Raw genomic sequence first — 27695 nt, 5'->3', positions numbered from 1 at the left:
CAGCAGAGTTGGGGTGTGTGTGTGTGTGTGTGTGGTTGTTTTTTCTTTTTTCCTTTTACAATGTCAGAACAGCCTTTTTGATTTTTTTAATGTTCAACAAAGGTGTTTCTCCCTTTTAGCATAGGTGACAAATAGTAGGGCAGTTCGCGTTGACCTAATGCTGGATCCAGAAAGCTTGGTAATAGTGCCAGGTATGGTGGGCTCTAGAGAGCTTACTGTTTGGGTGGTTTTTGTTTTTGCATTTATTTCATAAAGGTTTATCAGCACTGTTATGTGCCACGTGTGGTACTGGGAGCTAGGGGAGACTGTGGTAAACAGTCTCACAGCCCTCACAGAATTTATACTCTTGTGGTAAAGCACACATTTGTCAAATAATACTTAATTACAATAGTAGTAAGTACTGTGAAAGAAGAGTATGCTGAGAGTATAGGACAGATGCACCTGATTGAGGGGGAAGGGATTGTTGGATAGAGATCCGGATAGGCTGCTGCAAAGGCATTCTTGGCTTCAGAAGCGGCATGTGCAAAGGCCCTGAGGTGGGAAGATCCTCACACATTCAAGGAACAGAAAGGAGGCTGGTGTGGGTTGGAGTGGCAGGAAATGAGGTCAAATCACAGAGGACCTTATATGCCTTAGTAAAGATACTGGAATTGGGGCTTAGGGTCTTAATGAGCCTCACTGGCCATGCCTCAGCTCCGTGTCGGCCAGGAGACTCTTTTCTCTGTCATGGAGAAGGCTCGCTCCCAAAGCTGGCCCCACCCTGGAGATGTTCTTCCTCTAGAGCTCCCCTGATGCTTCATCCCCACTGGTCTCATGCTTCCTCCTGCCTGACAAGTCCCCGGCATGAGCCTCGTGATCCCTGAGGCCGTATCATCCCCAGGCCCATAATGAAAGGGTAAATCTAAGTACTCGTGGTGGGTGAGTACCCAAATGAAATGAAAATGAAAACTCATCTTCCTGATGCATTCGCTTCAGATTAGTAAATCCTGGCAGCGCACGTCCTTGGCTTTTGTCTCTCGAGTGCTTGGACTGAATTGGCAACAAACTGTTAAAAATCAACTTTTTTTTAATACTAAAGATTTTAAGTTGGCAACATGTGAGTATAGCGTAAAGGCCTTGGCGTTGGGTGTTTAGCAAATTCTGGGCTGTGGGGCAAACACCGTGACTGACTCCGTGTTCGGCTGGCACCCTGTAAATGCCTTTTTCCCCGTTACTGTACACCCGGCCAGCCGTGATGGGCCCCAAGCCCACGGCCCATCATCTGGCTATGCTCAGGTTGCCCCGGGAACTGCCGCCCGTGGTCAGGGGTCTGCTTGCCTGAACTCTGATCCTCAGCTGCCCTTTTTTGGGGACCCCTCTGGCAGATTCTGCTTCATGTCAGGCAACATTTCCCAGTGACTTCTCGGCATGGGACCCAGGCAGGCTGCCGCCGACGGCCTTAGCTCTTGAATCTCACCTGGGCCTGTTCCCGGCCGCGGGCTTCCGCAGTGGGGATCCTGTACAACCGGCCTGCAGCTTGAACTTGGTGCAGAGCCATTTTGTGCCGGAGACAGCGAGTCAGCTGTTCTGACTCCCCTCCTGCTCTGTGTGTGCGCGTACGCTCCTGACGCAGCAGAGTGCAGGCGGCTGGGCGCGGTGCCGCCCTCAGAAATTACAACTCGGCTGTAAGCGAGGCACTTCTCTGGGTTCAGTTTCCACATCTATACTGTGGGCATGAGAGTAACAGCTTCCATATGGTGAGCACCGACTCTGTTAACTCATTTAACCCTGTGAGTTCGTAGTAGTATCTCCATCTTGTGTGCCTTCCTCGCAGGATTATGAAGGGGATTAAGTTAATGTGAAGTGCTTTACAACCTGAAATGTATCAGATGAAAGCAATTTTATTCAGAATTGATTGGGCGGAATTCACACAGATGAAAATTGTCATTCGCAGTACTCCAGTGCCTGTCCATCTATAGTGCTGATTCACAAACGTGTATCTGTTTATAGTACAGATCGTTCATTTAGTACATGAATATTTACTGAGGGCCTGCGATGTATCAGGCACTGTTCTAGGTGCTTAAGATACATCAGTACAGAAAATCAAAGATCGCTGCCCTCGTGATGCTTAAGTTCTAGCAGGCAGACAGATAATGAATAATGAGCGCATTGCGTAGTGTTTGGGGTTGTTAGGAGTGCTGTGCACGAGAAACAAGCAGAACAGATAAGGGGGGCCAGGAGTGCAGGTCGCTTTTCTCATCAGGGTGAGTCTCTGTGCTTTCAAACATTTCCCGAGTGCCTGCCGTGCCCTGTGGCCTGGAGACACAGCAGTGAATGGGACGAATAAGGTCCTTTCCCTCCTGGAGTTTACTTTCTGGCAGGTACAGTGGACAGTTAACAGGCAGGCAAGTACCTTGTGATAATTGTGTGGCGTGAAGGAAATAAACCAGGCGATGCGAGGGCAGGTAAAGCCGGGAGCAAATAGAGAGATGGGGTGGGCCTCTGAGTTGACATTTGAGCTGGGCCTGAAGTATGAGTGAGCCAGCCCCGGGGCAGGACCGGAAGCAGGGCCAGGAGAGAGTCGGAAGGTGGAGTCAGCCCAGGGAGGCCTGAGTGTGAGCACAGAGCACGGGGCAGAGGGACCGGTGAGTCTGGGGAGAGTGGCTGGGACCCGTGGGCAGTGCAGGGCCTCGCAGGCCACAGCGAGGGGTCTGGATTCTACCCTAACATCTGGGGGTGGCCACTGAAGGGCTCTAAGTAGGGCCTGACTTGGATCTCCTTTGTGCTGTTGAAAGGCCGCCCTGCGCGCTGTGTGCCTAAGCAGTTCTCTCCGTAGTCACAGGTGAGGAGGACGCCGTCAGTTCTCAAGCTGATTCCCGCCCGCATTCATCGAACCCCTGCTGTGTGCCAAGCACTGTGTGTGGTGCTTTTCATGTGCATTTCTTGGTTCACTCCTCTCTGCCCGATTTCTGATTTGTCCAGAAAGAGTCCATGCAAACTGTGATTCATTGTCTTGCAGGAGTCCCCCAAAAGCTGGGGTACAGGGGGAGCCGGGGGTGGAGAACAAGGATGCAATGGCAGGTGGATTTAGGTGGTTTAACACCAAAGCAGCAGTTGGTCTCTGTCCTTTTTTAGGATAACCCATCTTGTGACTCGCAGGAGGTTCATTGTTGTTCAGAAGCCAGAATGTACAACAGTTCTTCCCTCCACCCTCCCTGACAGGTAGAGGTCAACTGAGAGGAACAGGGCCATTCGATCAGCTGGCCCTTTAAGAAAATGGTATTTGGCTTTTGAAACCAACTCTAGATGATAAGCTCACCCCTAAAATGAGAAGTTCCAGGGGACAAGACCCCTTGTCCCGGTCATTCTGGTAACTCAGTTCCCACAGCATTCAAATTTAAAATGCCTTTTCACATTAGCATCTCTAAATGTCAGTGGAATTTGGTGGAGACAAGAAATGGACGCAGCGCTTCAGGGCTTCAGAGATAGACTCCCTAAGCCCGTTTGCCAGCTTTCGTAAGCAAGCAGGTGTCCAGGCAAGCTTGATGGTGAGGTGACCCCAAGGGCTACCCTAAACACTGCTGTGTTTCAAAAAGAAAAAAAGAAACAAAGCACCTTTTCCCCCTTTCATCTTTCCAAACTAGCAACCAGAAATATTTAACTGGGCACATTACATCACCCATGAATCTGATAATACTCGTTCTCACAGTCTATATGCATGCAACTGCAAGTCTGGAGACCAAACATTTACCTATTCAAAATAATGTATTCAGTAAAGGTGTTTCAAGCCAGTCCCCCTCTCTGTTGGATGGACTCTAGCAGCTTCCTGATGTTAGTCTTTCCAACCACCTGAATTTCAGATGAAAAACAAACCTCCTTTGTTATACTACACCTTCTTGAATCTGATAGCTTAAATGCGTGAAAGTCTGATAAATGCAGCTCTTCTCTGCTCCTTTTGGGCTGCATTTAGAAGGCACATCAGGAGGATTTTCCTTTTCTTAGACGTCGCTGAACTCTATAAAGGGCTACTGTTTTGTAATCTGTTTTCGAGATCTGATGCGTGTGTTTCTAACACCCCGTCACGTGAGGAGGTCTGACGTAGCCACCCAACATGACTATGAGAAAATGCACTGCAAAGATGTGTGTGGGATGGTGGAGCCAGATCACTGAAGCAGTGTCCTTTGTCAGAACACTTTCTGCAGAGAATAGCAGATCCATGCAGTAGATTCCACTTCAGTATGGGCCCCGCGCTGGCCCAGAACGGACTGTGAGTTTGACTTTTGCAGGATTCCAGGTCGGTATCCTAATACAGTGTGTTCTTTTCCAGTTGGGTTTTATTTCTAAGTGTCTTTTTATAGAAGACTTGTAGCAGAAAGAGGAGAAAGTTGCTCTGTTGATTTAGTTTCGTTATTATGTACGTTAGGAATTGAGTGGCCAAGGTGCTGCAAGAGGGCTCTTGGCTTTTTCTCTGATCAGAAGATACAGAAAAGTGGGAATCATTCTGGCCCTGGAGAGCGGCCTTGAGTAAGTGACTTTGAATTCTCACTAAGAATGCAGGCTGGACAGGGTTACTTCACCTTCCATCTGTCATGTCTTAAAGATTTGCTAATAAAAGTACACCAGATTTTATTAACAAGGTCTGTAAAGTTCTACATAATAGTTACACTGGTTAAACAACTTGAGGTTTTTCAATTTTTTTTTTTTCTTTTGGTTGACATTGTGAGAGTTAAAATTTTTATGGAAACTATCATTTTTAAGTTTTTTGACTTCTCTGTATTTCAGTAAAATTGCCTTGTCAAATTTGGGGAGGGAAGATTTAATTAAGGTGGAAATACTGGAATTTGTTGGTTGGATCATTGCCAAGAATTGTTTCCTTTGATTTCAAGTTCAAACCCAGGATGAGTATCCAGGATATAATGGGGAGGGGCTCATTTAGTAGATGAATGGATAGAATTGTAAGGGCAAACGGAATGCTGTGACCAAGCTAACCTTTGAGACTCAGAAGGCAAGGATTCAAGCAATGATAGATTGTGCAAACAGAATATAGGCGGCAGCCCTGCAAATCAAGGAACAATTTTCACCTGAGTGTGTAGTGTGGAAGGACCACACTAGGCAAATTGGTCCACCTGTTTTTCAGCCCTGCTCAAACTCAAGTGATAGATAGCAATCACTTCACGCTTGCAAAATTAAACACAGCTGTAGAGGGTGTGTATATGTGTGACTGTAAGGTGTGTCTGTCTGTGTTTCTCTATCCCTTGGTTTTTCCTTCTGTCTCCTGGGTGTTTCTGCTTTGTATTTTAACACGCTTTCATTTATTTTGTCTTTAGTTCCTTTAGGCTTATATATGATTCATTTTATTGAGTAAAATAATTTCTAAATAGTTTCTTTAAAAATGATTTTGAGCATTGTCTTATAGGTTAGAGAAGTGGTTCTCAAACTTTTTATTCCCAGGACCCCCTTACACTCTTATAAATCTTTAAGGACCCAAAGAGCTTTTGTTTATCTGAATTATATCTATCAATATTTATCATATTCAAAAATTTAAATGAGAATTTAAAAACTATTAACTTATGAAAATTAACTATGATAAACCCAGTTACATGATAAAATGATGTATTTTAAAAATAACTATTTTCTAAAGCAAAAAATATAGTGAGAGACTTCCCTGGCGGTCCAGTGGTTAAGACTTCACCTTCCAATGCAGGGGGTGTGGGTCTGATCCCTGGTCAGGGAACTAAGATCCCACATGCCTCTTGGCCAAAAATCCAAAACATAAAAAACAGAAGCAATATTGTAACAAATTCAATAAAGACTTCAAAAATGGTCCACATGAAAAATATCTTATATCTATCTATCTATCTATATATATATCTATATCTATATATAGTGAGAAGAATGGTATTGTTTTATGTTTTTGCAAATACAGTTGACCCTTGAACAACACAGGGGTTAGGGGCACAGACCTTCCATGTGGTCGAAAATTTGCACAGTCTCCCCTCCTCCATATCCACAGTTCTGCATCTGTGGGTTCAGCCAATCGCGGATCGTGTAGTACTATAGTATGTACTTAGTGAAAAAAATTAGTGTGGATCTGAGTGGTTCAAACCTGTATTGTTCAAGGGTACACTGTATCTTTAATATCTGACTTCAGAGAAAGACAGTTGAACTTTCAAATCTGCTTCTGGATTCAGCTGCAATGTGTTGTTTTAGTTGAGTTATACGAAGAAAATCCAGCCTCACACAACTAGGTAATTGGAAAAGGGAGAAGTTTTTTAATAATCTTTTCAGTTAATCGTGGATATTCTTTGATACTACACCAGAACTTACCAGTGGGAATTTCTTAAAGGTTAATTGCAACATGGAATCCATACCAATGAACTTTCTGTACTTTGTTACATTTAAATCCACTGCTCTCTCTTACACCTTTTAGCCCCTGCATGATTTTTTTTGGCAATATGCATTGGTCATTTGGAAAATGTTGGTTCACTGAGCCATGCATATCTTCCAGATTCATTACTCAGTATCCAGAAACCACTTTCATTACATCACCACCAACATCATCAGAAAAATCATTGTGTACTGAGGAGTGCTGAGCTCATTGTGGTGGATGCAGGTTTTCCAAAATTCTGTTCTTGCTTCAAAGTCTTCTGTTACTGGCAACAAAGTGGCTACTTACTTGAAAGGACAGACTCACTTAGTTCATTTTCAGGGAAGTGTTTGCCCAAATACCCGTGTTTGAATAGCCATGGTTTGTCTTACCATTTTTTTCAAGTAAAAATGGTGTTACATGAAAAAGAAAATTGTCTAGTTCAACTCAGAACTCAAAGAAACACCCAAGTACTTTTTCTCAAGGCAGTATGCACCAGAAGTGTTTTATGTGTACCTCCCATTTTATCGCACAACAGTAAGAAGACGTATAGTCAAGGGTCAAGATTTAATAAAATGAATAATTTTTACTCCTTAATCCAAGTGTTATTGGCTTGATGTTTGCTAAGTTGCCGGAAGTTTTCCCCATCTTTGCTTTTGCACCATTAATGCACATGTCAGCATGATAAAAAAGATGAATGACATCTTAGTGTTGTCATGAAGATCGTTTGTTTTTTTTTTAACGTCTTTATTGGAGTATAATTGCTCTACGATGGTGTGTTAGTTTCTGCTTTATAACAAAGTGAATCGCCATACATATACATATATCCCCATATCTCCTCCCTCTTGCGTCTCCCTCCCACCCTCCCTACCCCACCCCTCTAGGTGGACACAAAGCACAGAGCTGATCTCCCTGTGCTATGTGGCTGCTTCCCACTAGCTAGCTATTTTACATTTGGTAGTGTATATAAGTCCATGCCACTCTCTCACTCCGTCCCTGCTTACTCTTCCCCCTCCCCGTGTCCTCAAGTCCATTCTCTACGTCTGCGTCTTTATTCCTGTCCTGCCCCTATGAAAATAGTTTTGACCTCAAGAACTTGTCGATAGGGTCTTGGGAGACCCAGAGGTCCATGAAACATACTTTGAGAACCGCCAGGTTAGAAGGAAACTAGGGGGGAAAAAAAGAACAGGAATTTATTTTTATTTTCCTGGTAATTTTGCTTTCTCTAGAGTAGAATTTGGGTTCACCTAGGTCTAATTTTTAAAGCTTTAAACCAGAAAGCTTTCTAAGCACAATATGTTATTTAAGCCATTTGCTGCTCGGGGTTTGAGGAGCCAGTGCGTTTCTGCTCACTGTCAACATCAACAGTACGTTGTACCCGCCCTACAGCCGCAGAGGGTACCAAGATGAGCTAGGTTGTCCCTGCGCTCAAGGAGCAAACAGGGAAAGATAGAAATGTGGACAGACGCACAACATTACACGCGACTATAAAGGTAGGAACCCCAAACTAGAAATTCGTGAGGAAGGAGGCTGACCAGAGGAGGTGTCATCTGAGATGAGTGAATGATAGGAATTGCCCGGCACAGGAGCTAGGGGCGAGGATAGAAGAACCTCAAGAGGAAATACAGTTTTTCTTCTAAAGCTTCATACAGACAGAGCGTAGAAATCCTTCCGAGTCATGAGGAAAGGACCTGTATAGGGAGTCCCTGTGCTGTGGGTGTATTGAGGAGGCTGGCATGGGGAAGGGGGCTTCTGCCTTGTACCTTAATCCACTTCTGTACTGTTTGAATATTTTACCATCAGCATAGATTTATTTTACTTTTCTAAAACTAGTTAATTCTAAAAGTAGGTGAAGAAAAGTCATTTTAATCATCAAAAGCATCTTATTTAAGGGCCCACCTTTGCATGAGATGAATGTGTATTGTATAAGGCTGGAATATGGCAGGAGACAAAAGCAGCAGCAGATTCTAAATATGCTAATTAAGTAGAATTTCCCAGTGGCATTTATATGAAGTATAATTATAAAGTACGTTTATCATATATTTATAAAATTCTTAAAAGCATTTACATATTTATAAAGTATACTTTATATAAATGTACATATATGTAATTATAACTTTAGAATTTTATATTTAATTTATATAGAGATATATATTTTGTTTATATATTTATGTATATGAAAACAGGATGATCATTCATCCTCATTTCCCAGGGTACAGTCCCAATGTATACCTGTTGCCCTGGCATAGTTTTTAGTTGCACCCCCTTTCTCTCTCAAGTATCCTGTTTTTTATTTTTATTTTTTAAAATTTATTTTATTTTTGGCTGCATTGGGTCTTCGTTGCTGCATGCGGGCTTTCTCTAGTTGGCGGCGAGCGGGGGCTACTCTTCGTTGCGGTGCACGGGCTTCTCATTGCAGTGGCTTCTCTTGTTGTGGAGCACGGGCTCTAGGCGCACGGGCTTCAGTAGTTGTGGCATGTGGGCTAAGTAGTTGTGGCTCGCAGGCTCAGTAGTTGTGGCGCACGGGCTTAGTTGCTCCTCAACATGCGGGATCTTCCCGGGCCAGGGCTCGAACCTGTGTCCCCTGTGTTGGCAGGCGGATTCTTAACCACTGTGCCACCAGGGAAGTCCAAGTATCCTGTTTTTTAGATGCTGAATTAAAAGTTCAGCCTGTTTGATGTGCTTATAAAATATATTTACATACAGCATATGTTCATATAGTTATATAGTCATAGATTTATTGATATGTGCACGTGGATATATATGTATGTGTACTTATGTGTTTAGAAGGTGTATGTTAAAAGCTATTACAGCTAAAATACCAACTCAAGAAAATAGTAACATAAGTCAGATGACCACAGTTATCTAATTACAAATTAGTTTACTTTTTTAAACTATTGGCTTACCAAAATTTTTGCATTTACATCATTTTTGTTAGCCTTTTTCATGCTTATTTATTCCATCTCAGCTGTACTACTGAAAATAATAAATATACTGCACGAAACCTGCTTTTTTGAACACGTTTTAGAAGATTACGTGTAAATTGAATCTCATCTGCTTTCCAACTTCTGTTTCTTTTTCTGAAGTCTGTTGTGGGCTTTCCATTGGCAGGAACTCCTAAGACTTCTGTTTTCATTTACTCTCAGTGAAGAAATATAACAGAGGAGAAGATCACTTTAATTTTTCTTAAGTCAAAGAATACTATTTTTGGTGAGAATGACTGCCTCCCCCCCCACGAGCTCATTTATGTCTTAATTCTAATTTTAGGGATATCGTTAAGTATGTCTGTTCAGAACTGTGGGTGCAAAGTGATTCTGCCTAATGTTTGTATCAGTTGCACAAACCAAACTGCCTAAAGGGGCCGGGCTGGGCTTTTTACCGAGAGAAGCCGCTTGGCGGTAAGTACTTGGACAGGTGGCACGTGCGTGCAGGTGACAGTGACACAGGGACACAGCCACACGGTTGCCAGGCAGCCAACAACCCCTTCGCTGTCCAGTCTTCCTATTTCTCAAGAAAAGATATGTTGATTTTTTTGTTAAATCTTACTGGTTTTCAACAGGAGCTCAGTTTTTCAAAAACATGGTTCCAAAAACCATGTGGGTCAAACACAGCCTGTGGGGACCAGCTGTGCTTGTGGCCTATGGTGGGTCCCCTGTGGTCTACAGACTTCTAACTTATTTCTTTGTTGCACTTTGGACAGGCAGAATATGGCTTGAAATTGCATCTTCAACAACTTTCACTGCTTTTTCACTTCACATTTGCGGATTTGGATTCCTTGTCCTAAACCGTTACACTGGGAATTCCCTGGCGGTCCAGTGGTTAGGACTCCGCACTTTCACTGCTGAGGGCCCAGGTTCAATCCCTGGTCGGGGAACTAAGATCCCACAAGCCGCGTGGTGTGGCAAAAAACAAAAAGCAAACAACAACAACAACAAAATAAAAATAAAGTGTTACACTGACTCCTAGATTACAGGCTTCTTGTGGGCGTAAAACTCTCGAGTGTGCCTTTTTCTGACTGAAATTCCTTTTCCTCAGCTTTGTCCATATCTGCAAGGTTTTGCTGGGCTCACACCCGTTCCCAAGCCATTCTCCCCTGACTCCTGAAACCTTCTCCCAGCGCTCTTGATCCTTCACCTTCCCTGGGAATCTTTGTTTTACGGCTTTTCATGAACACATCTTATTTTCCCTGCTATACCCCAAACCTTTGGGGGCAGTATTTTTGTTCTGCTAGCAGCCCTGGCTTTTAGTGTCAGCTCCCAGGCCTGTTTCTGGCTGGTTGATAAAAAACCACCTGAAGAGCCTCTGAGACAATGTGGGAAGGAGGCTTGTCAATGTTTACTCGGTGTGCCTTTCCAATTTGTTATCATATGAATGTATTACTTATTCACGAAATAAGGTACAAAAGTACATATGGATTCCAGGGTCTCACCCCAGCTGAATCTGTTCCAAACCAGAATCTCTGCAGGGGCAAAGTAGGGGGAATCTGTAAACCTGTACTATTTTAAAGCTTCCCAGCTGATTTTTTTTTTTTTAAGTATTTGTTTATTTATTTATTTATGGCTGTGTTGGGTCTTCGTTTCTGTGCGAGGGCTTTCTCTAGTTGTGGCAAGCGGGGGCCACTCTTCATCGCAGTGCGCAGGCCTCTCACTATCGCGGCCTCTCTTGTTGCGGAGCACAGGCTCCAGACGCACAGGCTCAGTAATTGTGGCTCACGGGCCCATTCCCAACTGATTTTGATGCATAACCAGGTTTGGGAACTACTGTCCCAAAGCATAAAGTAGGTATTCAGTAAACATCTGTTCAACAGAGAAATGAACTCTTGTCTTCCTGTAGCACTTAGCCTGATGCCTTGTACTTAGCAGTTGTTCAATAAATATTGGTCGAGGGAATTAAAGTAAATTTTGAGTTCAGATACTAACTCCCTCAGTCTCACTTTCTTAGGTGTGGGTGGAGCCACCCACTCCTTCCCAGGTTCTCACTCTGTCTGGGGTGGATGGATTAATTCTTACCTGGACCACTAGGACGGCCTCGCTAGCTGGTTTGCAGCCAGCTGGCCTCCCTCTGATCCTTTCCACACACTGCAGCCTAAGTGATCCTGAGTGATTTGTTTTAAACCCAAATCTGATGATAACTTTTAATGATAACTAGTACTTGCAATATAAAACTTGCTGTGGGGGGTCCTCTAGAGCCCGTTATGGTCCGGTCTGACCCTTCCAAACAGGAGAAGGTACGAGTCAGGAGAGAAAGTAGATGCTACAGGGGGCCCAGAACAGAGAGACCTCAAGGAAGGCCAAACAACCACCAGCCAAGTATGTTATTGATCTATAAGCCAGTGAAGGATAGACTCCTGCGATCCATTCAGGGGTGAACCTTTCTCCCTTCAGGGCACAGAGGAAGCCATAAAGATCCCCTTTTTTTTAAAGTTTATGTTCTTTATTTTTTTGGCTGCATTGGGTCTTAGTTGTGGTTTGCGAGATCTTCATTGCGGCACTCGGGCTTCTCTCTAGTTGCGGAGCACGGGCTTCTCTCTAGTTGTGGCGTGCAGGCTTCTCTCAAGTTGTGGCGTGCGGGTTTTCTCTTCTCTAGTTATGGCACACAGGCTCCAGGGTGGGTGGGCTCTGTAGTTGTGGCGCGTGGACTCCAGAGCGCGGGGGCTCTGTACTCTAATTGAGACGTGTGAGCTCAGTAGTTGTGGCGCTTGGGCTTAGTTGCCCCGAGGCATGTGGGATCTTAGTTCCCCGACCAGGGATCGAACCCAAGTCCCCTGCATTGGCAGTTGGATTCTTTGCCACTGGACCACCGGGGAAGTCCCAAAGATCCCTTTTCATTTAATTTTATTTAAAGATTTAATCCCCCACATCCCTAGAAAAGATTCATGGAAGGTTCCACTTAAAGGCAGGGGAAACAAGAGTAAAAGAGCTATCCCTAAATCAAGAAAGTGAGACAGTAGTCACACCAGAAACCCAGGCTCACAGTGGCTACAACAGGCAATGGTAAACATTAGTTCTAAGCATCCTCGTCTGGAGAATTAAGAGAGAATAAACGTGGTGAGTACATTGTTCTCATTATCTGAATAATAAAGAATTTGTTAGTAGAAATGCTCTTTTTCCAATGGCTGAATGAGATAAAAAGAAGTTATCGAATGGATTCTTGTATAAAGGACACTAAATAACATAATGGGCAGAGCTTATAATCCTTACAAAAAGGTAAAAAGAGATCCTTTATGTGGCCATCTGGTCTTTTCCAACTGAATAAATGCCGTGGGCTAAACGTTATACTCCAGTGCTAGGAAGACATTGCCACTGGGAGTGAAAGAAATAGCAGCATGATATATGGCTTTCTGGACATCATGTGATTAGAGATAGACTTGATGAACAGCTGGGTAGTATATCCTTTAGACCAAAGGGGGTATTTTGGGGGGTGGGGGGTGGGGTACAGTTTAAGTGCAGGAGTGATTCATTAGCGTGTAGTGGAATTAGTTTCGTGAGTTGCTGTTAGCATCTTTTAAGTGAAAGAGAACAGGACAGAACAGACTGCATCACACACAGTAAGGGTAAGTTTGTTTCATTTCTGTCTTAAGTCACTGTGTACCACGTATTTTTTACTGTGGGTAACTCTGAAAGCCACTGCTTTGGATTGTCCCTCACTAGAATATTAGTGGGTAGGCTCTGGCCGTTCTAGGCTCACTATAGAACATAGAGGATAACGAGACCCGGGCTCTGGGAACAACCGAGGTAGGATCCTCAGACCAGAACAAGAGCCACAGTGCCTTTAAATTGTGCTAATTTAGGAACCTGTGACTAGACACGGTATTGTAAACTCAGAAATATACTTTCCTTGTTTTGTTTTGTTTCCTTTTCGATTGAACACCCCAGTCTACTTTGGCTGTGATAAAAGCGAAATCAGAAGGAACGGGATGGGTCCCCACAAGGAGGGGCCAGAGGGCAGGGTGCCCCTAGTGGTCAGACTTGGTCATGCAGACTGAGACTTTACGCTGAGAAACCCTTCAGAGCCACAAATCAGGAATGGCTCCTCCAGTTTTTGCTTCTTTCCCGAGCAGCCAATGCCTTTACTCACAGGTACTGCTTACTTAGGGAAAACTTTTAAAAAATCGTTTTCCTGCTTCATGAATTACGTTTGGATCAGATCATCAGGGCGATCTTCTGAAATAAGATAAGGAGGCTTGTGGTAGGACCATGGCAATTGCCCGACTCTAAGAGTTCAATGCAGCAGCCCTGCGTGATGATGAGACCTTTAACATTTGGCGGGGGAACCTTTCTCCAAGCTACAACTTTGGAGAAAGAAGGAGAAAAAGTTCTGGGAGGATTTCCAACTATAACAACTATTAGCAGTGGTATGAGGAACAGGCTGGGGCAAGATAAAGATTAAGCTTCTAAGGTTGACTCCAAGTCTTGGGAGCAGCAACAGAATGAGATTTAAAAAAAAAACATTCATTTTCATAGAAAAAACGTTTTTCAAAGAAACTGAAAACAGCCTACAAATAAAGGAGCTCCTTGTGGAAGGGTCTCTGACCATTTCTCTCCTCTTGTTTCAGATGACAGTCATGTCCCTTTCCAGGGACCTCAAGGACGACTTTCACAGCGACACAGTGCTCTCCATCTTGAATGAGCAGCGCATTCGGGGCATTTTATGTGATGTCACTATCATTGTGGAAGACACCAAATTTAAAGCCCACAGCAATGTCCTGGCTGCCTCAAGCCTTTATTTCAAAAATATCTTTTGGAGCCACACCATCTGTATTTCCAGCCACGTCCTGGAGCTGGATGATCTCAAAGCCGAAGTGTTTACAGAAATCCTTAATTATATCTACAGCTCCACAGTCGTCGTCAAGAGACAAGAAACAGTCACTGATCTTGCAGCTGCAGGAAAAAAGCTGGGAATATCCTTCTTGGAAGATCTTACCGATCGCAACTTTTCAAATTCCCCAGGTCCTTATGTATTCTGCATTACCGAGAAGGGAGTGGTTAAAGAAGAAAAAAATGAAAAAAGGCATGAAGAACCAGCCATCACTAATGGGCCAAGGATCACAAATGCATTTTCCATCATCGAAACAGAAAATAGTAATAACATGTTTTCTCCACTGGACTTGAGGGCAAGTTTCAAAAAGGTCTCCGACTCCATGAGAACCACCAGCCTTTGCCTGGAGAGGACTGACGTCTGCCACGAGGTGGAGCCCGTGCGCACCCTCGCCGAGCACTCCTACGCCGTGTCTTCCGTGGCCGAGGCTTACAGAAGTCTGCCTGTACGGGAACGGGACAGCAGTTCACCTGGGAAAACAGGTAAAGAAAACTGCGAAGCTGTTGCAGCAAAACCGAAAACATGCCGAAAGCCAAAGACACTCTCCGTACCCCAGGATTCGGATTCACCTCCAGAAAATATACCCCCTCCTCCAGCAACCAACTTGGAAATGAATCAAGAAGGAAGTCCACAGCCGGCTGCAATTCTTTCCCTTTCAAAATCTCCCAACAACAGCGAAGGAGAGGTCCATTTTCCCAGGGCAGATGAAAATAAATCCTCTGATGTCCCCACGCTGCCAGCCACAGAGGTGCCGCCTCTCATTTACAATTGCAGCTGTTGTTCCAAATCTTTCGACAGTAGCACTTTGCTCAGCGCCCACATGCAGCTTCACAAGCCAACCCAGGAGCCCTTGGTGTGCAAGCATTGCAACAAACAGTTCAGCACCCTCAACAGACTGGATCGGCACGAGCAGATCTGTATGAGGTCAAGCCACATGCCCGTTCCTGGAGGGAATCAGCGCTTCTTAGAAAACTATCCCACCATTGGGCAGAATGGAGGTGCATTCACAGGTCCAGAACCTTTATTATCTGAGAATAGGATTGGTGAATTTTCCAGTCCCGGAAGTACCTTGCCAGAAACAGAACACATGGTTAAATTTGTTAACGGGCAAATGCTCTACAGCTGCGTAGTATGCAAACGTAGTTATGTGACTTTATCCAGCCTCCGAAGACATGCCAATGTTCACTCGTGGAGAAGAACGTATCCTTGCCATTACTGCAACAAAGTGTTTGCATTGGCTGAGTACAGGACAAGACATGAGATTTGGCACACAGGAGAAAGGCGGTATCAGTGCATTTTCTGCCTGGAAACGTTCATGACCTACTATATACTCAAAAACCACCAGAAGTCTTTCCATGCCATCGATCATAGACTTTCCATCAGTAAAAAAACAGCAAACGGGGGCTTGAAGCCTAGTGTCTATCCATATAAGCTTTATAGGCTCCTGCCCATGAAATGCAAGCGGGCTCCTTACAAGAGCTACCGACATTCTTCCTATGAAAATACTCGAGAAAACAGTCAGATGAACGAGTCTGCACCCGGCCCCTATGTTATTCAGAATCCGCACGACTCTGAGTTGCCTACTCTGAATTTCCAGAACAGTGTAAACACTTTGACCAGCAGTCCAGCCATCCCACTGGAAACACCAGCACGTCAGGATGTACCCACTTCCACCAGTGTGCAAAACGCAGAGGGTACCAAATGGGGAGAGAGGGGAGAGTTGAAAGTTGATCTGGACAACAACTTTTATTCAACGGAGGTGTCAGTTTCTTCCACTGAAAATGCCGTCGGTTCAGGTCTCCGGGCAGGGGACGCGCCCGTGTTGTCTGTGAGTAATGGCAGTGAGAACTCCACCTCTGTGATCAGCTACAGTGGCTCAGCCCCCTCGGTCATCGTGCACAGCAGCCAGTTTTCATCGGTGATAATGCACAGCAATGCCGTTGCTGCCACAAGCAGCCACAACCCCAGAGCCCCTTCAGACCTGGCTGGCAGTCAGACCCCGAAAGACGATGGCAAACCCGAGCCGGACAAAGTGGGGAGGGTTGTCAGCAGACCCAAGAGCATGAAGGAGAAAAAGAAAACCATCCTGTGTAACAGGGGAGAAGTACCAGAGGAGTCCAGATACATTGCTGATCCTGGAGGGTCATTGAGCAAAACCACAAACATCATTAAAGAAACTAGTAAAATTGAAACTTACATCGCAAAGCCTGCTCTCCCGGGAACCTCCACAAACAGCAACGTGGCGCCCCTTTGCCAGATAACGGTGAAAATCGGGAACGAAGCCATTGTGAAAAGGCACATCCTAGGATCTAAATTGTTCTATAAAAGAGGGAGGAGGCCCAAGTACCAAATGCAGGAGGAGACTCCGCCGCGAGAGAGTGAACAGGAAACCAACGGAGACAGCCCGATCGGGCTCTGCCAGTCCGAGTGCGTGGAGATGAGTGAGATGTTTGACGATGCCAGTGACCAGGATTCCACGGACAAACCATGGCGCCCTTACTACAACTACAAACCCAAAAAGAAATCCCGACAGTTGAGAAAAATGAGGAAAGCCAACTGGAGGAAGGAGCATGAAAACAGGAGCCCGAGCAGCAAATGTAAATACCCGGCCGAACTGGACTGCGCGGTGGGGAAGGCTCCCCAGGAGAAGGCCTTCGAGGAAGAAGAAAATAAAGAGATGCCCAAGCTGCAGTGTGAGCTCTGCGACGGCGACAAAGCCTCGGGGGCTGGGAATCAAGGGAGGCCCCACCGGCATCTCACGGCCAGGCCTTATGCGTGTGAGCTCTGCTCCAAGCAGTTCCAGAGCCCCTCCACCCTGAAGATGCACATGAGGTGTCACACGGGAGAGAAGCCGTACCAGTGCAAGACCTGCGGACGGTGCTTCTCGGTGCAAGGTAACCTACAGAAACACGAGCGCATCCACCTGGGCGTGAAGGAGTTCGTCTGTCAGTATTGCAACAAGGCCTTCACGTTGAATGAGACCCTCAAAATCCACGAAAGAATCCACACTGGTGAAAAGCGATACCACTGTCAGTTCTGCTTTCAGAGTTTTTTGTATCTCTCCACGAAAAGGAATCATGAGCAGAGGCATATCCGGGAGCATAATGGGAAGGGCTATGCCTGCTTCCAGTGCCCCAAAATTTGCAAAACAGCCGCTGCCCTTGGAATGCACCAGAAGAAACACTTATTCAAAAGCCCAAGTCAGCGGGAGAAAACAGAAGGTGACACGGGCCACGAAAACTCAAATCCCCTGGAGAATCCACATTTCATTGATTCAGAAGACAATGACCAAAAGGATAATGGACAAACCGTTGTTGATAATGTCCTTTGAATGGTGATACTTAGAAAAATCTTCGAAACTATAAGTTGGTGGGTTTGAGTTTTTCGTTTTGTTTTTTTTTTTTTTTAAGTTAGCCGTTTTCTTTTGTTTCTGTTTAATTTTGTTCACATAACAGTCATGAAGGAGTGAAATGTAACAAAGAAAATCTCATTTGTGAAAATTCCAGAAAAAGGATCCTAATATCTACTTTGGGTTTTAGCATTAACTTCATGCAAAGTACACAAAAACAAAGTAGCTGAATCTTCCAATATCCCAGGTGTCCTGTGAAAGTTTATGAAGTTCTCAGCTATGATATTTCTGCCAGTCGGGGGAAAGAAAAGAGTTTAATTTTAGCGTAATTTAAAACTTTCTGCTAAGTGCTCATAGGAACTGGCTGCTGAACTGTCTTTAGTCACTGGAGAAAATAAGGGTCAGATGTCATGAAAATGTCATCTTCATAAATAAGTTCAAAGGTAAATGAGCTATGACAGTCATTATTCCCAACCAGCTTCTATTAAAATTGTTTAAATTAATGGATACATATGAAATAATATAGTTGAAAATATGTGTGAAATGAGTAACCCGAGTAGGACATTCATACATTATCTAGAACTACTTTTCTGCAACACAAACCTTGTAAAATACATATATAAATCACTCTAACTTTTAACTGTCCATGTCCCCTGTAGTGAATTATAATGATGAGCAATAGATCTGCAAATAATGAGGACTGATGTAAAAATCAGTAGAAAGCATCTTGAATATTACTTAAGAGCATGTGTATGCTTTTAGATGGAATGCTGTTCTCTTGAAGTTATGGCTGAGTTGTTATTAGAACTGGTCTACTCAAGTCACAGAAAACATAGGTCATGCCTTATCCATGGGGGAGAGCCTTCCCAGAAGTTACCTGTGGTTACCTGTGCTGTGCTGTATATTACTTTTTAGTGGCCTCACTTCAGAAAATGAAGAAAGGTCAAATTCTTCTGAAACTCCCTGCAGTCTTCCATCCGTCACAAGGCCATGGACATGGAGGTCTTTCCAGATAGATTTAACCAGTCTCAAGGGTTCAAGTAAAACCTGACGCCTTCCATTGCCACTGAAGGAGTGTCCAGGAAATTTAGCGCAAAGCATGTGTACGGTGGTGAATTCCCAGGCACTTGAAAGTGACAGAGAACCCAATCCCTACAATTGTTACCCTTCTTGGAGATTATGCAGCCCACAAATACATACTACTTAAAAAAAAAAAAAAAGGACAAGAGAAACACACACCCCCACCCCACCCATTAATGACTTGAGGGGGCAGAGGGAGTGATGACCTTCCTTGCCTCGAACAGAGCTTTGTCTTTGGGGGGTGGGGAGATAGAATGTGGAGTGACAAGGTTCCATCACTTACTTACATGGCTCAGAAATACATCCACAAACCAGATGATGCCTTGTCTTAATGTTTGCAGGCATCTAGCCCGCTTGCTAAAAACCACTTCCGTTTTTAATGTTCTTTTATGCTGACCCACACCATCAACACTGCCCTCAAAATCTAACTGCCCTATAGGATATTCCGTCACGTGGACTAGGTTCCTGGGAGGCTGGAAGTCATGATTCTTACTTTTTAAACTGCCAGAATAGGAGAGAGAGAGAGAACATTCTTACCCTTTGATGACCAGTATGAGCAGAATCTGGAACCCGTTTCAAGGATGACCTGCAGCCTTTCATGTTCATGGGATGTGATAGCTGGAAACCCAAGATTACCCAAGGTTCCAAGGTTACCATTGTGAAGAAGTAGCTCAGAGGACTCCAGATTCTCTCTTCAAGCGTTGTGATATCTCCATGAAGAAGACTTAATAAGGATTGGGGTGGGCAAGAAAGCATTTAAACACCCAGAAAAGGACATGATCAAAGCTGACCTTTTTATACTATAGTACTTTGCTGTTAAATAACCCCAATATTGTATTTGCATTTATCTTTTGTTCATCTGCTTTCACTTACAAACAGTATTATGTAATAGAGGAAAATGGAAAAATGCAAACGAGTTCAACTTTATTTTATACATTGTATATATGTATATCTGCACTATTCATTTGGGTTTTGTTAAAAAGATAGTTGCAAAGGGCTTATGAATATTTGAATTGATAATTAGAAAATTGAATAAGCAACCCTGTGATCTACTAATTTGTTTTATCTCAATTAGGCGTATGAATCAAGGAGAATTACTGTGTGTTTCAGTCATTTTGATTTGAGGTAACTCCAAATACAAAATTATTACTTCTACTGATGTCTCCCAGCCCTTCCATGTGGATATTTTTTAAGTGGACTTGTATGCTGATAATTCTAGACCAAAGTAAATATGGCAGAATATTTATACATGAAAAAATAATTTTGCAAATATTTTCTATAATTGTATTATTCGTTTAAAATGTTGATAGCTTGTGTTAGTTTCAGGGAGGGGTGTATATTTTGATAAAAAAAATACTTGACTTTGTAATTCTGTATATTCTATACAATTTATAGCAGAGCCGTTTTAAGACAGCCTTGTCGCATTTTTTGTTAATTGTGAAAATTTTATTCTAAGTGCTGTTTATGCATTGAGTACATAACGACCAACTAGAATTAAAGTAAGTGTGAACAGTGAACATACTGTATGCTGTACAAGATATATTGTAATTTGCTGTTTTAGCATCTGTATTTTGGTTAGAAGATATTATTAAATACAGATGTTAAGGGTTGGAAAAGTCTAATTTTATTTTTAGAACTAATGGATATAAATTTGTTTTTGCTTGATTAAAATAGCTTATTCCTATGTTGTCTCTTTTTAAACGTTTTAGTGTTAATTATTTTGTGCAGCCAAGCAGCTATTTCATCTGTGTGAGTCACAGCATTGTTTCACATATGAGTCATACGATATATTTCTGTTTCCTTTCTTGTTTACATTCCATGGTACCTGCTTACATGCTTAGGACTCAAATGGAATATGACATTAAAAAAAAAAGCAGAATAAAAGAGACTGAACTCTTGTTATCATTTAGTGCTTTGGATAGGCCTGATCTTACGATAAATCAGAGTGTTGGAAGTATTCTGCTCTAGACATCCACAGAAAACACATTACACTTATTAACTACCAGGTATTCGACAACATTCTTTCCATGGGCTATTTCATTCAGTCCTTTCCCGACAACCTTAGGAAGTAGACCTCATTGTCTGCATTTTATAGTGACATTGAGCAGATCCCACAGCCAGGCAGTGCCAGGATCGCAACCCAGGGCTGCCTGACTCCAGAGCCCATGTTTTTGTTCCTTCTCAGCGTCCTAGAGGGAAATGCTTAATGCAAACTCAACGGAGAGTGAGGAAAAGAGACAGCTTGTGATGCAGCTTGTGATGGAAGTTGTCACGATGACAGCTGTAAAGAGGCTCAGCCTCCCTGGACTCAGCTCTCATTTACTCACTGAGGCCTCTGTACTTTGGGCATTTGGTTTCTCTTATATTTGAGGATATTGCCCTATGAACTCAGTTTGTAAGAGTTTGTACACCTTTTTTTTTTTTTTGAATACAGGGTGAAATTATAATGCTATTATAAACTAGTCATTTTTCACATAAAACAATCTGTGCCGTCATCACTTGCAACCTTAGCTAATTATCTGCAAATACAGGCAGTCACGATGGGTGATGTGACAGGAGGGCCAGTGGCTCAGGCAGCACAACCCATCAGCAGCACAGGGAAAATAACTCAAATTTCCAGCCCTAATGGCTGGCCCATAGCATCAATTTTGTGTTTGAAGAGCAACCCAAACTGAATTCTCCAAAAATTCTCTTAACTACTCTCTGCTAAAAGGAACTTAATTATCTATCAAAACAACAGAATTAATATTGAAAGAATTTGTAACAGTTGGGAAACTAACTGGATTAAAAGCATAAAAACATCACGCAAAGCAGTCCTATTTGTACATATTCTTTTAATGATTTCAGGTCTTTTCTTTCCTATCGCTCACCTTCCTCTTTCTTCATCCCCTATTGACTGATTTGGTTCCACTTCCTGTCTCTTATCAGTTCCTTTTTGCAGGGGCAGCGATTCTTCCATTTCAAGTTCCTCCTTACCTAAGAACTCACCTCCCACCCCACATCCTGGACATCTATTAATCAAACTCCTTTGACCCCTCCCTCCCTCCCTCCCCAGTTTGCATCCTTTGACCCTGGTTCTTCAAGCAAGATGGTCAAGGGAGCAGGCAAGTTGACTCAGTGTGCAATTTTTAAAACTCAACACTCCAAATTTAGACAACTAATGGAAGAACTGGTTATAACAGAAATGTGATTACATTTTTATTATTTCATTCTTGACATCTGAGATATCAAGTAATTCTATTTAGAATATTATACTGAGAAGTCAAAAACATTTTTCAATAATCTTTATGTGATGACTTCTGTGTAATTATGAGTATTTTATTCCTGTTCCAAGAAACTTTGGTACGTATATTTAAAAGATGTAACATGCTAACTTACAAAGAATTTTAATTCATTTACTCAAAATGTGCTGAATTTTAAGTGTCGGGAATTTTGTCAAGCCTACAGAGATAGAAGAGGTAGCCTGTGACTTCAAGGAACTTGAGTCCAGGAAAGGAGGCAACAGATGATTACAAGATAAGCCCTGAGCTCCTAGGGGCTCAGAACCAAAGCTCCTAGCTGGGGCTGATGGAGCCTGGGCTTCCCAGTGGGGACAGGTCCAGGTAGCTGTGACTAAAACAAAGAAACCACAAGTGAGTGTAGACCCCGCAAGCCTGGGGTGTGGGGTGGTGAATCAGGAGAGGCATGTTAAGGACACATCACCAGGGCCTCGTGGGCCTGCTCTCTAGCCTGAGGGTAGAAGGACCGTGGCAGGCGTTGGGGGGAGAGCATGAGAGGCTGAGTGCTAGGAGATGAGGTCAGAGAGGTGTACCACAGGTCCAAGCAAGATGAGGAGCCATTGTAGGGCTTAAGCAGAGAGGACACCATCTGATGTGTTTAAAGCATCACGCTCACTGCAGTGCAGAGACCACAGGACGAGGCAAGGGTGGGTGGGGAGATCAGATGGGAGGCTGGGGCCGTACAGGTGAGAGATGACAGTGGTTTGGTTAACAGTGGGCATAACGAAGGCGTTAAGACTAGGTCACGTTCTGGATAGATGATTTTTAAGTCTTTAAAGAATTTCAAACATGCAGAAGTAGAATAGTACAGTGGACCCCAGTGAACCCGTCATCCAACTTCAACAATCAACCATTCACAGCCAATTTTGTTTTATCTGTACCTTCACCTGCTTCCCCTCTGTACTGTGTTATTTTGAAGTAGATCTCAGACATCATACTGTTTCATCTGTAAATACGTTCATATTTCAGAATGTACCTTTGTTAAAAAGTAAATGTTTTCAATATAACTGTACCATTATAACCCCTTATAAATCCTTAATATTATCAAATCCATCCGTTAAAATTTCTGATTGTGTCATAATTGTCATAATCTTTTTTGCAATTTGAATCAGAATCCAAATAAGGTCCCACACTACAGTTGGTTGATACAGCTGAGTGTCTTTTAATCTTCAGTTCCTCACATCTCTTCCCCCCCCCCCCTTTGCAATTTATTTTTGAGGAAATTAGGTCCTGGAGAGTTTCTCACGGTCTGAGAAGTAGCAAGACAACTTGCTAGGTTGGGTTATGTTCATCCATCAGGAGGCACATACAGTTTAGCTGAGATAGGAGAGGTACTTTGAAGATAAATCTGATAAGACGTGCAGGTGGTTTAGGTCCCAGGGGGTGAGGAAAACAGAAGAGTCAAGGATAACTCCAAGCTTTGGGCCAGAGGAATTGGAAGGATGGAGTCACCAGCAGACAACTAGATACACGGATCAGAAGTTCAGAAGAGGGGACAGGCTTCAGGTATAGATCTGAAACTTATATTTCATTCATTCAAAACATATATGAGCTAGGTAATGGGAATCCAAGAGTGGGCAAAACAGATAGTCCCTGGAGCTTGTGATCTAGTGGGGAACATAAAAAGCTAAATAATTACAACTGCAATAGACGCTGTGAAGAAGAGTTACATGGTGCTATAAGAACATCTAATGGGGGGACCTAACCCAGTCTGGGAGTCCAAGGGACATCCTTGAGGAAGTAACTTCTGAGCTGAGAGCTAAGGGATGAATGAGAGTTGAAAGGGGAGAGGGTTTCCAGGTGGAGGGAATAGCATGTACAAAAGTCTGCTTCTAGAGGGAATACAGTGCCCTGGAATCAGTGGTGCAAGAGAGTGCAAGAGAGAGAGGTCTGAGATGAGACTGGAGCACAGGAGCCAGGTTATGCAGGCCTCCCAGGTCATGCTGAGGACTTGGATCTTATACTAAGAGCAACAGAAAGCCACTGAACTGTTTCAAGCAGTTTGGGACACAAAGAGGTATTTTCATCAGTTTTGTATTGTGAAAAATCACTGTTGCTGAAATGTAGAGAATGAATTAGAGGACGGTAGTAGCCGGGAGTAGAGCAGTTAGGAAGCTACTGCAGGCTGGAGATGATGATGGTGTGGATTGCGTACAGGCAGTGAACATAGAGAGAAGGGGGAGGATTTGAGAGCTATTTAAAAAAATCAGCAGGACTTGATGTTGGATTGATATGGGAAGGAGGGCTAGGAAGGGTCCAGAATGACCTTTTGGTTTCAGAATTGTTGAAACTATGGGAATGTAAGGTGTCCCCTATGAAGCTTGTATAGGAAAAGAAGACAGAATCCCGGAAAACACCAGTTTTTGAAAGATGAGTTAAATAAAAGCCTTTAAAGGCTGAGGCAGAGACGGGGCCGAGAAGTTAGAGGAAAATGGGGGCTGTGGCGGCCTAGGAAGCCAGAGATGAAGAACCTCTAAGAGAGGAGAGAATGATCAGTTGTGTCGAGTGGAGATAAAACCAAGTAGGGAAAGTCTGGGAAATGCCCTTTCGCCCTCAGCAACTGGTGAGTGGTAGTGGGGTGCTGGTAAATGGTTACCCCCAGCCCTGTAGGGGGAGAAAGCCCGATTTATAGTGTGTGCCAGTGTCTGTGGTGTGAATACTCCCACCCTAGATGATTTTAAGCCACAACATGGTGTCAGTAAACATGAAGTTGGGAAGAGAGGCATCCAATGGGCTCATGAGAGCTGGTATGTGCCTGCCCTAGTGACTCAGCTGGTGATCTTGGCACGAGTGGCTCCAGCGTGGTGGTGCAGGTGGGAACTGAGGGGTGGATGCGAGAGTGGAGGTGGAGAGAGTGAGGGAGACTCTTCTTTCAAGAAGCTTAGCTCTGAAGGGGAGAAGAAAGACAGACAAAGGCAACCAGGGTTTGAAGGTTGGGATTCCACCTGGTGGAACAGGGCGGAACAGAGGATGAGGAGGCAAGGGAGTTGAGAGTACTAGCGGGAGACTGATTGTAGCCAAGAATTGTGGAGCCTGGGTTTAATGTAAGGAAGTGCAGACCTCGATATCTGACAGACACAAAGGGAGGGTCAGACATGAGGTGTCTCAGGAAAGGCTAAAGGATCTACATTCCGCATAGTGAAGGCTTAGAATTGCAGCAGTTTCCAGGTTCTAATATTTATCTAGGTGTTTTTCTCTGGTTTTTTCACTGCTGTGTCTCCAGTGCTTAGAACATGGTCTAAGAGAGTAGATCTTAAAAGTTCTCATCACAAGAAAAAAGAAATTATAACTGTGTATGGTGATGGGTTGTAACTAGATTTCTCGTGGTGATCATTTTGCAATATACACTGTTGGGCTCAGGGCAGGCCATCCCAAAATATGCCACAATGGCACATGGATTATTTTGAATTAAAGTTACTTAAGAAATGACCAGTGCAACCTGTTCTTATATGGCCTCCCATGCAGTTGTAGTCAGATGCTGGTGGGGTGGAGTCAACTAAGGGCTTGACTGCACTGGGCATCAAAGCAGTCGCAGCCAGCCCAGATCCAAGAGGGTGGAGGAACGGAGTCCTCTTCTCGATAGGGGCGAGGCGGGCACGTACGGGGAGGGAAGGGATTGATGGCAGGCATCTTTTTTTTATTTATTTATTTTTGGCTGTGTTGGGTCTTCGTTTCTGTGCGAGGGCTTTCTCTAGTTGCGGCGAGCGGGGGCCACTCTTCATCGCGGTGCGCGGACCTCTCACTGTCGCGGCCTCTCTTGTTGCGGAGCACAGGCTCCAGACGTGCAGGCTCAGTAATTGCGGCTCACGGGCCCAGTTGCTCCGCGGCATGTGGGATCTTCCCAGACCAGGGCTCGAACCCGTGTCCCCTGCATTGGCAGGCAGATTCTCAACCACTGCGCCACCAGGGAAGCCCCCAGGCATCTTTTTTATTTAATATCTATTTATTTATTTGGCTGCACTGGGTTTTAGCTGTGGCACTCAGGATCTTCGTTGCGGCATGAGGGATCTTTAGTTGAGGCATGCATGCGGGATCTAGTTCCCTGACCCAGGATCCAACCCGGGCCCCCTGCATTGGGAGCGCAGAGTTTTAACCACTGGACCACCAGGGAAGTCCCATCGCAGGCATCTTTAGAGACAAGCTACTGCAAGGGATAATTCCTTTGAGAAAACCATGGCACAGAGAAGTTAGATAACTTACCCAAGGTCCTACAGCTTACCCACTGTGGAGTTAATCCCAGGCATCTGAGCTCCAGAGCCTGATAGGAGAGGCAAAAGGGTTCCGGAGCCCAAGAGCACAGCACAACCTCTCATAGCAAAGCTGTGGTGGTGAAGAGCACAGCATTATCCGTAGTAGAACCAGAGAGTTCCTGGGGTTATCTATCAGGAGTTTGGGAGAGAGGAAGAAATTCTAAAAATACTATGAATGGAAAGAAATGAGGAGAGTACAAATTGGGCCAAATTTCAAGGATGATCTAAACAAGGCTCTTTTTATGTTGGGGGTGAAAATACGGCCTTGTGTGCCCCAAGGCAAATGGAAGACTTCATACTTTTGCTTGTCTCTCTCCAATCAGGAAATGGAATTGTGTGTGTGTGTGTGTGTGTGTGCGTGCGTGCGCACGTGTGTCTGTGTGTGTGTTGTTTTTCCTATAAGTAATTAAAATCTAAAACTTTTAGACATCTGCTCAAAAGGGTCAGACATGGGGGGAGCCTGTAGCTGGACCAGGAGAGGTAGAACTGAGGTGTAGAGCAGCCTCAGAAAGGTTTTTCAAGCTCCTTCAGCGCCCCCTGCTGTACAATGTCATAGCCCTGAAAGTCTGGGTCGTCGCTTACTTTAGGCAGGTCCTGGCCCTCTACGGAAGGACAAGGAAAGGACATCTCTACTTCAAAAAGCTTACTCACTTCATTGGAGCAATGGGGTGTTGCCAGAGAGAAGCTGACTCGTTCCCAAGTGGCCTGTTTCCCTCACCCTGACAACCTGAGAGAGTATATAGTTTAGGTCCTGTTAATTTCTAGCTTCTCAGTTTTACTGGGTCAAAAGGCCAGGTCCCGCACGTTGACTTGGATGTGCCCAGCTCCTGTGTACTTGTGGTGAGTGGGAAGAGTGGCGAGCCATTTCCCAGGTATTTTCTGACGTTTCTCCTCCTAAAGAGCAAAGGTGAGAATTCGGGGCCACTCTTTCTGTCATGTCTCGTCACAGTGAGAACCAGCCTCCTGTTCTGCTATCGCTCGTGCTGATGTGACAACGTTCCAGCCACTGGGAACTGCTCACCACTCAGCATCATTCTGACACCAAGTGAGAGGGCCCCGTCCTGGCCTCCTCCAGAGGTCCCCTCCCCTCGGGACAAAGAGTCTGCAGGGCCAGCAGAGATGGGCCCACCCAGAATCTGTGCCATTCCCCAGACCGCACTCAGAGTACCCAGGACCTGAGAATTCCCTGTCCCCTTCCGGGGCCTGCTCAGGCCTCTTCTCTGCCAGTGTCACTCTGCCAGGTCCCAGGGATGGCAAGGGGCAGCTGTTTGAAGGGGATTTGGACAGAGTTTGGGATGTAGTTTTCAGGTCCACATGAGGCCCCCGGCAATGTGGGAAGGAGCAGAGTTGAGGGTAGGAAGGTATGGGAGGAAGACCAGGGCCCAGCCCTTCTTGTGCTGCCTCATTCCAGCCCGGAACACCAAAGAGATGGGAATTCCAAATTCAAACCTGGCCTTTCAGTTCGTTATGAAAGTATGTTTGTCAAGGGAAGAGAGTAGAGTGTATTTAATTAAGAACTTGTTAGCCTGATTTATAACTTTTAAATATTTTGATATATGATATATACACCTCCA

General features: G+C 44.3%; 1 protein-coding gene across 9 annotated transcripts in view; it reads left to right on the top strand.

Moving 5' to 3' along the window:
* ZBTB38 (zinc finger and BTB domain containing 38) overlaps positions 1–20481 on the top strand; it is a 117184-nt gene extending 96703 nt beyond the window's left edge. For 8 of the 9 annotated variants that reach the window (XM_082392360.1, XM_082392368.1, XM_082392364.1 and 5 more), the window contains one exon: positions 13902–20481. In XM_082392360.1, coding sequence (XP_082248486.1) covers positions 13902–17495 — 3594 coding nt within the window. In that variant the 3' untranslated portion in view covers positions 17496–20481. Of the gene's footprint in view, positions 1–4062; positions 4274–13901 lie in introns of those variants that run through there. The other variant, XM_082392366.1, reaches the window with a different exon arrangement.
* Positions 20482–27695: the final 7214 nt, after the last annotated feature.

This window comes from Balaenoptera borealis (assembly GCF_965194805.1).
Source record: "Balaenoptera borealis genome assembly, chromosome: 5".
In the NCBI taxonomy this organism is placed as follows: Eukaryota; Metazoa; Chordata; class Mammalia; order Artiodactyla; family Balaenopteridae; genus Balaenoptera; species Balaenoptera borealis.
This window is presented reverse-complemented; position numbering and strand designations above follow the sequence as displayed.